Raw genomic sequence first — 13,062 nt, 5'->3', positions numbered from 1 at the left:
AATTAAATTGAGATATTCAAAATTTAAAAAAGAAAGAGAAAAATGAGAGAAATGATAACTCAGCTAGGTCGTTTCTAGATCAAATACTAGGGACATCAGATATCCATTTATCACACAAAATATACATGGATCTTTTGATACTAAACACATACTCTATAAACATATGTTTAGTTTATCAACGGGTTGGAAATAATACACCTAAGGTTCGATAAATTTTAAAGACGACTTCTAAAGCGTAAAATAGTAAACCATTCTCTCTTAAAACAGTAGAGAATTGTAGATAGATTACTCCATGGGTTTATAAAAAGGAGGAAAGACATCTGAAAGAGAAAAGCAGTTGATAAAAGTACCCAATATGGAGAGTCGACATTGCGGATAATTTCCTATTGTAGAGTGCCACAACCCACAAGATATTTGTATAGGATAGTCTTTCCAATTCTAAAAACCGAAGCAACGGCATCATTTAAAGGCGTGAGAAATATTTGGGAGGACAAAGACAATATCGAGCACCTTGATTTTCCACTTACATTGTTATGCAGCGATTTGTTTATTCCCTCAATCAGTTGTTCCTATACGAATTACCATTGGCCAAATGTTTAGAAACAGGGAAACTTCCTTTAATGGCCAACAAATTCATATTGCATAATCCAACCATGAAACTTACGTACAACATTCTCTTTTCTCTATTCAAGATCAAAGTTCTTGGGTAGTTAGGGCTCCAAGGTAGTTTGGATCAAACTATCAAAGGTAGTGGGATCCAACCGTCGAAGCCAAACCAACTATACAATGATCAACGGTGGAAAATGTTTTAATCGTCTAATACACTGGATCGAAGGCACACAAAGGTACACGGTGTTAGCTGAGAGAGTTCTTTTCAAAGGGAAATGTCTTACGATGTAATAAAATAATATTGTATCAAATATAATTGGAGGCACTAAAATGGTACCCATGTATTGGAGGCCCTCAAAACATTGATTTTCTATAGAACAAAAATGACAACCATATGAGGGATGAGATTTCAACTAAAATGAACGTCGATGAGCTAAAAATGAGGAAAACTAAATGAGCCAACAACTGGAGAAATCTCTTGATTCAAGTTTTTGTGATTCATATTGTTATGAGAATTTTCTTTCTGTAAAATCACATTCATAACCTTTGGTCAACACATTTCGAACCATCAACTGTGGTTCATCATCGGGAATAAGATGGAGAGTTTGATCTTAGTCCTGATGATGAACCATCATCAGGACTAAGATGGAGAGTTTGATCTTAGTCTTGATGATGAACCACAATTGATTGTTAAAAACATGCCGACCAAAGATTATGAATGTGATTTTACCTAAAGAATTTTCTCATAACTTGGAAAATGTTTAAAGAATGTTATATTATAAAAGAAGAAAGAGATCTAACGGATAAAAAGGTGTTAAAAGTCAAATACAAGAAATTATGAGAAGGAAGTCAATGAAGATGAGCTAAAAATGAGGAAAAAATAATGATCCAACAACTTAGGAAATGTTTAAAGAATGTTATATTAAAGAAGAAGAAAGGGATCTCATGGATAAAAAGGTGTTAAAGTCAATACAAGAAAGTGTGAGAAGGAAAAGCAAAGACAATTGCCAAAAGAAAATAGAAATGTTACATGAACAATTTCAATACAATGGGGAAATCATATTGCAAAACTACTTCGAGCTTAACATCTTATGATGTGAAAAATAAGTATAGCACAACTAATTATCAATGCACACAAGTTGAGACATGAAACATGAAAATGAGAAACCCAAATAAGCCATTAGTTGTGTCAAGTATTTAGGAATGGAGAAATAGACATTTTGCATGATTACACTATGCAAGGTACCACAAACCAAATAGTGAAACATGAAAATGGAACAACTAAATAAGCCATGAGTTGTGTCAAATATCTAAGAATAAAAAAACAAACACTTTGCAGTTATATCTCTTACACTAAGCAACATACTCACAAACCATGTACATATCAAATTTAAGTAAAAGACATTGTAAATTGATTTTTTTATAATGAAAATCTAATGAGAAGCAATCTTGGTTGAAAATAAAGTGGGAGTAAGAAATATATGGTTGAGAGTAGAATATATGTCGAATCCACACTTAGTTTTTTCACCCATTTTTTTAATAACTATTCAGTCTTGTCTACCTGGGGTAGCTCAAAAAACAGTGGTTGTGGAAATGGAGTCTCACCGAACCAAAAGTTCAAATCTTGTGCTACCTTCCCCATAACAAAAACATCCTGCCAAACTTTAAAAAAAAATAATAATAATAATTATTTAGTCTTTTTAAATAATATTTCCTTACTTAGTAGTTATATTCTAAGTCACCAGATTCGCCGAATTTGAACCATTAAATTCGAAATTCGGCGATTTTCAAGGGAAAACGAACATATTCGTTCGAGTTCGTCATTAAATTTGGCGAACTCGAATTTCAAACCGAATTTGATTTTCTGTCGAATAAAATCGCATGAAATTCGTTTAAAATTGTTTAAATTCGGCTACATTTCATTAAATTCGGTTTTTTTTTTTCGCGCGCCCGCGGGTTTTATTGTTCCTGTTTGGGACCTGGGTTTCATTGTTTCGTTGTTTCATTGGTGCCGGCGGTCCAGACTCGTCACTGAGCAGACGCCATACTCCAGTTTCCAGTCAGATCGTAACTTGTAAGGGCTTGTGTTCACTGTTTACCAGGCCGAGAAAACTGCAGGCGTGCCCACTGGCGCATGAGTCTACAGCTTGAAATTTACCACACACGTGCCGCGTGCCCACTGCCGCGTGAGTATTTACCTGCAATTGTTTTATTTTTTATGGTAAATTTATTCGAAGCCAGAGATGTTGTTAAGCGGATGAGATGTTACCCTGAAGTTTATAACTATAAGGCTCATATAATCGTTGCTCAACTAATCGTTAGTAACATATGGATACGTTACATATTGATATAATCATTTACGGTTTATCTATCCCAGCATTCCCAGCATAACATTCACCTATCATTCATTGAGCCATGGTATAAATCTACTGGACAGGAAGCATTGAAAGCTTAGATTGATGTGTTATAACTTATGGAACAAATCTATTGCATTCTAAAAATGATAGATCATCCCATATCTCTACAATTGAAGGTTTTCACTTCACATCTTGCTCCCGTATCAGCTCACACTATAGCTTCTTGGAGTTGGGATCGAAAAAACATTTTTTGTTCAATTGAAGGAAAAGTATGCAGGCTCCTGGCCAAACGTCCGGACTTGCTTATAATATTTTTGTTTCTTCATATTACATTTTGTTTATAGTTACTGGACAAAAAAAACTGTGTTTTGGAAGCTGAACTGTATTCTTAATGACTTAAGTCTTAAAAGACAATCTGGAATTTTATACTGGATGAACTATCTGGTTAAGGACGAGGTATTAATTTTGAATAGGGACCAGGGTTAGGCTCGTGGATTCACAATCCTAGATTGCTTGTGTATCTGGTTGCAGTTGGATTTGTGGAACATTCCATATGTGATTTGGATCCAGTCTGATTTAAAACTTGGTGTCTTCATTTGTTTTGTGGCTTTGAGCTGTCACAGACTCACATCTAGTGTTTGGATGTATCCTTTTCCTTTATGAAGTTTGGGATAGGTCTTTTCGTTGAGTAATGTTCTATTCTTACATAAATATCTGGGAGATTTGTTTTTACACATTTGCTTTCCAGGTTATAAATTATATCAAAATAACTCAGGTGATCACAACGACATTATAATTTATATGTAACGATTATATGTAAACATGCTCTTGAAGGCTCAAATTCTTAAACATGCTCTTGAAGGCTCCTCCTTCTAGCTGTCTGGACTCTGCACCAAGGCCTGAGCACATTTGTTATGTATTTTAGGACACCAGATCAACCCTTGGGCCTTAACCAGTCTTCACACCATCCTTCAATTACTTCGTTCTTCCTTATAGGCTTATTATTTATACAAGATCTGTCCGATTAGCACCTTACTTCTGGGGATATGTAGCCTTATTTGGAGCTGTTTTAAATTCTAAGTCTAACCATAGACTATAGTCCAGTTTCCCAAACAAACATGTGCCCAAATCAGGAAGCTTATTCATAATAAATTCACAGGAAGCTTGAGTGCAGAATCCTGACTTCTGCCATCTTATTCAAATTCAGGACCTGTTTGTATCACAAAGACAGCTTTCGATTTAAAACAAAAATATAGGCTGCCATTTCCTTATCTGAGGTGGTTCGGTTCGGTTTATATTTCTGTGTAGAAGTGACTTGTTAATCTTGCAATATGTTTGCTGTCAGCCTGTAGGCTGTCACAGTTTGATCATGAACATTTGCTTTACAAGTTTACATGACTAACGAAAATGTAATTTCAAAAAAAATTGCAGGCATTTCAGACATTGCAGTGTCAGACATTTCAGACTTCTAGATTCCAATGGCACCCCCAAAATCAACTGCTGTAGCTTGGAATTTTATCCAAAAAGATGGTTTTAATCTTTCATGTCAGCTGTGTGGACATAATTTCACTGGCACTTTGACTAGAGCAGTGGATCACCTTCTCGGTATTAGCAATGGAAGTGGAGGTGGTGTTGAAGCCTGCAGCAAGATCACTGATGAACAAAAAGCCAAAGTGGAGAAAGACCATTCCAGTTCACAGATGCAAAGGCAGAAAAGGGTGAATAAGAGGCAGCGAATTGAGAGGGAGATTGCCATGTCTTCCTCCAACACCATTAATTCAGTTTCAGACATTCATGGATCAAGTTCTACAGCTCCTCAAGCAAAAACAGGTGGGCTGAAAACATTAAATCAATTCTGGAAACCTGTTGAGAAACAAGAAGTTGATGACGCTGTTGCTGAGTATTTTTATGCATGTGCAATTCCCTTTAATGTGGCGAGGAGTCCATATTTTAAAAATGTAATTAAAAAGGCCATTGATTTTGGGAAGGGCTATGTTCCTCCTGGATTTGAAGCTTTAAGGACAACTTTGCTAAAGAGAGCGAAAGACAGAGTGACAGGAAAGTTGGCTGATATTAAAGAGTCCTAGAAGCTTACAGGATGCACAATTTTGAGTGATGGTTGGTCATATTTGTGTCATCGCCCATTGATCAATGTGCTTGTTTATTGTCCTCAAGGGGTACTTTTCTTGAAGGTAGTGAATGCAATGGATCGAGTGAAGACATCAGAATTTATTTTTGGAATTTTGGATGAAGCGATTCAAGAAGTTGGTGTGGAAAATGTTGTCCATGTTGTTACAGATAATGCATCAAATTGTGTTGGTGCAGGGAAGCTGATTATGGAAAAATATGGGCAGATTTATTGGACCCCTTGTGCAGCTCATTGCTTGGATTTAATGTTGCATGACTTAGCCAAATTTCCTTGGGTCAATGAAACAATCCGAAGAGCCAAATCAATTTCAAACTTCATCATCAACCATCGTCTCACTTTGAGCATATACAGGAAGAATGCATCAAAAGAGTTGTTGAGGCCTTGTGATACAAGGTTTGCCACTTTTTATATTACTCTGAAAAGAGTTGTTGAGGAAAAAGCGAGCCTAAGAGCTGTTTTTTGCAGCACTGGGTGGGAGAGATCTACTCTCTCAAAAGAAAATAAGGGGGAAAATGTTGAACAAATAGTGCTCAATAATGGCTTTTGGGAAAATGCAAACAAGGTTTTAAAAATTTGTGGCCCAATTGTTAATGTGCTCCGCATGGTTGATGGTGACAAACCTTGTATGGGTTTTGTTTATGAAAGCCTTGATCGTTGCAAAGAGGCCATTGCAACTGCTTTTGATAATGTGGAAGCTGATTACAAGGAGATATGGGATTTAATTGATCATAGATGGAAGATGATGCATAGTCCATTACACGCAGCAGCATGCTATTTGGACCCTAGATTGTTTGGGTTACCAAGACATAGGGACGAAGAAATCATGAATGGACTTATCCAATCTATTGAGAAGCTAAATCCAGATCCAGAGATTGCAGGTTTGATTAGAAGTCAGTTGAGAGCATACAGGTTAGAAGAAGGATTATTTGGAACAGTATCAGCAAAGTATGATAGGAGCAGAAGTGATCCATCACTATGGTGGGAATTTTATGGTTCAGGGGCACCAATATTGCAAAATTTTGCAATTCGTATCTTAAGTCAAGGAACAAGTGCATCAGCATGTGAAAGGAATTGGAGTTCCTTTGACCACATTCATTCCAAAAAAAGAAATAGATTGTCATCTCAAAAATTAGAAGATCTTGTTTATGTTCATAGTAATTTGCAGTTGGCATTGAAGAATGTGGCTAAATAGTCATCCAATTCTTCTACTCCGTGGATCGATCCTGTTCCAAATGCAACAATGGATGATGCTGATTTGTACATTGATAGTGACATAAACACTGACAGGGAATTCAATGATGAATCTGGTGCTGAAGCATCTAGCGGATTCACATCTCATACTGCTCTTGATGACATAGAACTTTTTGATATAACAAGTGGGCAACAAGAACGTCAAGAATAAAACTTGTTTTCCTGTTTTAGATTTCTAGTTTAGTTTTTGCATGAACAATTTGCTAAAGCCTAAAACTGTCAAGCTGGCTGCTACTTTAAAGTTTATTAAACTGTCTTTTTATCTTTTAATTATGATGCAGAGTTTTTCATTGAACTGCCAAAAGAATATATTTGTTGTTCATTAATTAAATATCTTAGCATACAAGGGGTCCCCTACTGGGAAACTGTTTTTGTATATTTTTTTATGCCAATCTATCTTTAAAAAACAGTTATGAATGGTTGCTCACAGCGTACAGGACTTGTTGCACTGGTCTGTTCTGAATTCTGTATACATGAATGATGAAGTAATTTACATTGTGTTTCACGCTGACAATTTGTTTTGCAGACCTTGCAAGGGTTGGTCACCAAGTATCAAGCATTAAACATCACTTTTTTGTGGTCAAATCTCCAAATTTTCATTCCCTAGCTCTGCTAGTTATTTCTCTATAAGGCTGATCTGTTATTGGCATGTGTATGTGGGCTAACAAACTGTGGTTTCAGCAGTCATAAAGGTCTGATATTTGGTTTTGAGCTAACAATTGGTGAGTGCAACTATTGAAAAATTGATCTATTCCATATCTCCAAGCTTGGCGTTGATTATTAGACCTTGGGTTTGCTTCTCTTGCCCTCATCTTTCATTTCGATTAACAACGTAATTTATATCAGATCTGATATATCAACATAACAGTGGCATGAATCTGAATTAATCATCTTTAATAGACCTTAAAACACATCTACATAAGTTTGAGAACATTTCTCATTGATCTCTAAAGGCTAAGTAATTCATAGACTTGTCTTTTGAAGGCTTTATAGATGATTTCAGAATTTTGATATGTCTGATATAAAATTTGATATAAGCATTTAAAAGTCCGATTATAAGGATAACAATGATAAAACTCACTCTAAGTATACATGAACGTATCCATACCATTTCTCATATGTATATGATACATCTATTTTTAATATACATTTTTTTTCGAATTTCTATATGTCAAATTTTATTGACAAAATTTGAGTTGCCGAACTTTATTCAAATTTCATGGTCCTCGAACCTGAACCTGGTGACTTAGGTTATATTAACACGAAGTTGTATAAAGTGCGAGTTTGTTTAGCATGGATATCAATGTTTTGGCCATCCTTTCCGTGATACAGGTATTTTTTTCAATAAAAAGTGATCTGCAAATGCTGACATAGAGAGGACATCGAGTTCACGTGATGTAGTATTTGCTTTATAATTTAATAGTAATTAAAAATTAAAGGTAATTGATATGAATAGTTGAATTATTAATTTAGAGTTATTATTACTCTGCGTTGTGATAATTATGATGCAATGAGATTAATCAATGGGTTGTGATAATGATGATGTAATGATTATGATGCAATGAGATTAATAAATGGGTTGTGATAATGATGATGTAATGAGATTAAATTTGATTTTGATTTTTTTAATATAAATAAAAATAATAATCATAGTTATTATTTTATTTTTAAAGGTATTAAATATTATATTTTTTATTTATAGGTATATATAAATATCAGAATTTTTGATTAAAAATGGTGTTATTGTAAAAATTGAATTTAGCTAAAAAGAAAAAACAATAATTTCTCTTATTTATATGTAATTTTGTATTATTTGTAAAAATTGAATTTAGCTAAAAAGAAAAAAACAATAATTTCTCTCATTTATATATAATTTTACTATAGTTTTGTACTTATTTTTATTTAAAAACATATTTCAAGCATAAGGTTTTTTTTAAGAAAGTTTTTGAATAAGGAATATTGGTCTTATTATATTATATTATTGTGTTAGATCGGAGTGAGAGCGCCACGCTGCGCAGGGAGTCAACCAGCGTCTTCTCAGCCGACTTAGGGAGCCAACGATCGTTTTTTCTCAGCCGTCTCAGGGAGCCAACCAGTGTTTACTCAGCTGTTATGGATAGCCAATAGCCTCAGCCACTTTGCACAACGTCGTAATCCTTCCCTAAGGCACGCTGAGATCCTGCCACGCCTCAGCTCTTGCATGCAGAACTTTCCATTTCCACGTTTCAATCTTCTATCAGCTCGTGGATGTTCATGCATGCATGCTCCTCCATTACGCTGACGCCTGGCCGGAGCCGTGTCTCGCTCTTGAAGCCTTTCTCATTCTATTTAACTGAAATATTCTCGACAGCACGCGGTTTTTGGCCTTTCGACCTCTTGGCCATCTGTCCTTCCTCTGTCTCAGCGTGGGGGCGGTCTTCATTCGTCTGTCTTGCCATCTATCCTTTCTTAGGCTGTGTCCTCTGTTCCTCCTGGTGTTAGTCTGATGGTTGGATGGTGCTTAGCACATGGGGTCTTCGGCGCTCTCGCTCGCGGTATAAGCGTTTGGTCATAAGGTTAGTTATCTCTGTGTTTTTTTACTAGTTAAGTCTGCGCAAGCTTTTGAATACACGTCTAAGGTATGCTTAAATGGAGTTCTGGTAAATACAGAGAGTTGTTTGTCTGGTTTCAATGGCAAACTGTTTTTTAAATGGAATTTCTTCAGTTAATTCTGTATTTAATTTGGAACAACTTCTAATTTATCCCTTGGTGAGTTTCTCCTGTCTTTGAACCGCCATAATGCTTAAGGCTCTTCTTCTCAAACTGAAGAAATCTATAGTAATCTACAAACCATGCTCAGACTTTCATTTTAGAATTGGAGAATGGTGGTGTATATTCCAGATGTATTGTTGCTGTATTGATTGTAAGGAAACCACCGCCAGTTAGAGGCCTTCATTCCCCATGCTCTGCGGCCTCATTCCGAAGTCTGCAATGGCTCCCTATGGGATGGTCAGATGAGGCAATCGGTAATTCTTTTCCGCGCCCGGAAATCCTGTAGTCATTCCCTGGAATAATTTTCAAACTCCTTAGAGTTATGGTCCCTGTCCTTCATATGACGTGTTCTTGTACTTAAGAGTACTTGCAATCTAGGAACATCCCTTCTTTGTCAAATTGACGGTTAGCTATCGTCATTCCCTGGCGAATAGCTACCCTTGGTTAATTGTGCCTGCCTTGTTTTGTCCTATCATTCCCTCTGGAGTTTTCTTTGTGCTGTTCCCTATGCCTGTTCTGAGCCATCCTCCTTAAATTCCCCCCATCTGGCATTCATTTCATCCAGGTGTTATGTTCAGTCTCGGATCAGGGGAGAAGTAATTTCCTGTACAATCCTATCCCAAAAATTAATAAGGGCGGGGATTCTGCCAGAGCTGGGATTTTCTCTAGTTTCAATGGAAGGTGGGTCAGACTCATCTGCCATGGAAGCAATGGTCCGAGCCACCATCCTGGCTGAAAAGGCACGTGAGGGGTCCAAGGTGTCAGCTGGGTGGCAAGCCACAGTGGACGATATGATCGTTAAGCCTGCGTGGCTAGAAAAGGACGGACCTTCTTCTAGACGTCCATATCATAATGATTTTAACAAAAGGGAGCCCTCTTCAAAGGAAGCGCAAACGAATGAACATGCCAACCATTACAATAAAACCAGAAACCCGGTCAAAACCTCCTCCCCTCCTAAAGCAATCTCTCTGGACAGTTCTTATCTCTCGGAAAGAATCGATAGCCTTCAAAACCTTGCCCTAGTGGGCAGATGGCATTTCCCGGAAATGGACGATGTGGCTATGAGGAAATGGCTTGATGACCGATGGAAACCTTTGATTGGTTATACCCCCATCATTTCCCGCCTTATGAAAGAATGGTATTGTTTCCATTTCCTAAAGGCTTCTGATTTAGAGGTTGTCTTCAAGAGTCCCTGGGTATGTGGTAGGAGCTTTTTAGCCCTCTTCAGATGGTATATTGGGTTTGATCCTTTAAAAAATACTCCAACAAATAACTTGATCTAGGTGAAACTCCCAAATCTGCCACTGGAAATGTGGTCCATGGAATCCCTCACAGAAATAGGAAACTCCATTGGCAGATTTGTTTAAGCCGATCCATGGTGCAGAGGAGAAAAAGTTATGAGGATAGCGTGGATTCTCATTGAGAAGGTATATAAAGGGGGATACCCTAATCATATTGAGATTGCATGGGGTCGATCCAGAATTAAACAAAGGCTAGATTTTTGGGGAATTCCTTTTAGGTGCTCCTCATGCCACAAAACTGGGCACTTGATTAAAAATTACAGGCGCCATCTTATTCTGAAACCAAGGCTGGTTCATCGTAGACATCGGGTTGAATCTGCCTTTCCTCTTTCAGAGAAGCTTTCTTCATCCTCAATAAGTTTACCAGAATTCGACCACATGGAAGAGCAAGTTCTTAAAAATCCCGCTCCCAATTTGTCACAGAAGCAATCTCCCCGGGACCTTCCTTTTGGGCCGGATATCAGACAGTCCTCTTCAACAAATCCTGTTTGCCTTGATATTAATAGGTCTCCATCCTCTTTTTGTGCGCCCATCCCTGAACCATCGGATGATAAGGCCGTCCCCTCTCCACCGCCCATGCAATTAAAAGATTTTGTTGTTGGCTCTCACCCCATTATGATCTCATCATCCTCCCCGACGCCTAATAAGACTCCTCTTCCATCTTCAAAAGGCAAAGAGCCTTGGATAGCAGCCACTCCTTTCAATTCCCCTGATTCATCCCCAGTTAACAAGTATGACAACGACATTGACTTCTTTCTCAGTAAAAAATCTCTCAAGCTGGAACCTTTGACCATTAATAAACCCAATAGCCCTGCTTCTCCATTCATAAGCCCAAATTCCACAAAGAATATTACAGTCAGGAAAAAGCACAATGGAGGTAGTCGGCATTTTAGGGGGAGAATGATTGTTTCTGAGAGTGGAGTAAGGAATTTATCCCTTATCAATGTTCCTATTCATGATGTGACTGATCTTCAGCCTCTTAGAGCAAGTATGGCTGGTCAGCCATCCAAATGAATTTTATTGTCTCCATGAATATCAGGGGTTTAGGCGCAAACCCAAAATATCTAGCGCTAAAGGACATCTTCCATTCAGCTTGTCCAAAAATTATTCTAATCCAAGAAACCATGCACAATAGCCAGGTCCCCATATCTTACTTTAGGAAAACGTTTCCTACATGGTTTATGGTTGCATCTGAGGCAAGAGGTCTGTCAGGGGGGTTGGCAGTCTTATGGGATCCTGTTTGGATCAAGGCCAAGGCCTACAAGTGTTTTGCTGGTATTCTTATTTCGGCTTTTATCAGAGGTCAAAGCTTCAATATTAATATTCTAAACACCTATGCACCCTATAAGAACAGACTTCCCTTCTGGGAAAAATTGTTTGCCTCAGAAATATTTGAACTTGATTTTCTGATGATAGCTGGAGACTTAAATCTAACTTTAAACTCTGATGAATGTTGGGGCAAATGCAGGAAAAAAGACCCGCTTGCTGACCGAATTAAGATGGAATTTCTTAATAAAAATCTTGTGGATATTGCCCCTATAAAATTGATGCCTACGTGGGATAACAGTAGGTCGGGAGAAGCATATATTTCCAAGAGGATTGATCATTTCATTTTTCATGCTAGCATCATAGACAAAATGGGCATGCCCATATCATCCATAGGAAATGCCTTCACATCTGATCACAAGCCTATTTTCCTCAGCTGGCGGGAGAAGGGCTTCAGAATGGGTTACCCCTTCAAATTTAATAGAATTTGGTTAGAGGACCCAGTCTTCAATGAAACCATATCAAATTCTTGGAAGGATCTTTCGATGAGGGACCTATCCTTCCCATTCATGACCTTTAGAGAAAAGTTGGCGGTTCTGAGGAAGGTGGCGAAGGAGTGGCAATACGAAAAAAGGAAAAAGGACAGACAGGCGCTTCAAGACATTCAAAAAGAGATGGACAACATTTTAGGGGTTATGGACGCTAATGATTTCCCTCTCAGCATCAAATGCCTCATAAGAGATCTGGAAAAAAGAAAACAAAAGCTTCTGGATCAGGAGGAAGCCACATGGAGGCTCAAAAGTAGAGCAATATGGCTAAAGGATGGTGACCGAAACACTAGATTTTTTCATAATTTTGCAAATGCCAGGCGAGAAAAAAACACGATTTGGAGAATCAGTGATGGTAAAGGTGGCTATTATTTTTCCCAACAGGATATCACTAATGAAGCTGTGAGATATTTTAAAAATCAATACAAAAGGAAGGAAGTCTGTGATTTTCAGGATACCCTTTGGGGTATCGAATTGGCTCCAATAATGTTTGATGATGCAAAGAATGCAAGCTTCTTCCACCCAATCACAGAAGAGGAACTTCTCAATGTTATCAAAGCTTTTAAAAAGATAAAATCCCCGGGCCGGATGGCTGGCCCATAGAGTTCTTCTCTCATTTTTATGACATCTTCATAAAAGACTTGTTGAGGATGGTAGAGGCATCTCGTATGTCTGGTAGTATCCACCACATCATTTCTTCCACTCAGATTGCTCTAATCCCAAAAAGGCAGAGGCAGACTCTTTCCAAGATTTCAGGTCGATATCATTATGCAATATCTCGTTCAAAATTATTTCCAAAATTATTACGGAGAGAATGAAATCCACACTGG

At 37.6% G+C, this 13,062-nt stretch overlaps 1 protein-coding gene across 1 annotated transcript; it reads left to right on the top strand.

The window, feature by feature from the left end:
• Window positions 1-11,542: 11,542 nt before the first annotated feature.
• Window positions 11,543-12,835, top strand: LOC149200014 (uncharacterized). Its single transcript, XM_089400809.1, has one exon. It carries the CDS (start codon window positions 11,543-11,545, stop codon window positions 12,833-12,835), a length of 1,293 nt encoding a protein of 430 aa, XP_089256935.1.
• Window positions 12,836-13,062: the final 227 nt, after the last annotated feature.

This window comes from Pinus tabuliformis, chromosome 2_1 (assembly GCF_031772625.1).
Source record: "Pinus tabuliformis cultivar Carrire ecotype Pingquan chromosome 2_1, CPIR1, whole genome shotgun sequence".
In the NCBI taxonomy this organism is placed as follows: Eukaryota; Viridiplantae; Streptophyta; class Pinopsida; order Pinales; family Pinaceae; genus Pinus; species Pinus tabuliformis.
The sequence above is the reverse complement of the archived record's forward strand: the minus strand, read 5'-3'. Positions and strand labels throughout refer to the sequence as shown.

What these genes read in the sequence shown, in the direction of transcription:
- LOC149200014 (XM_089400809.1), top strand. Translation starts at nt 11,543, where the DNA reads ATGCACAATAGCCAGGTCCCCATATCTTACTTTAGGAAAACGTTTCCT.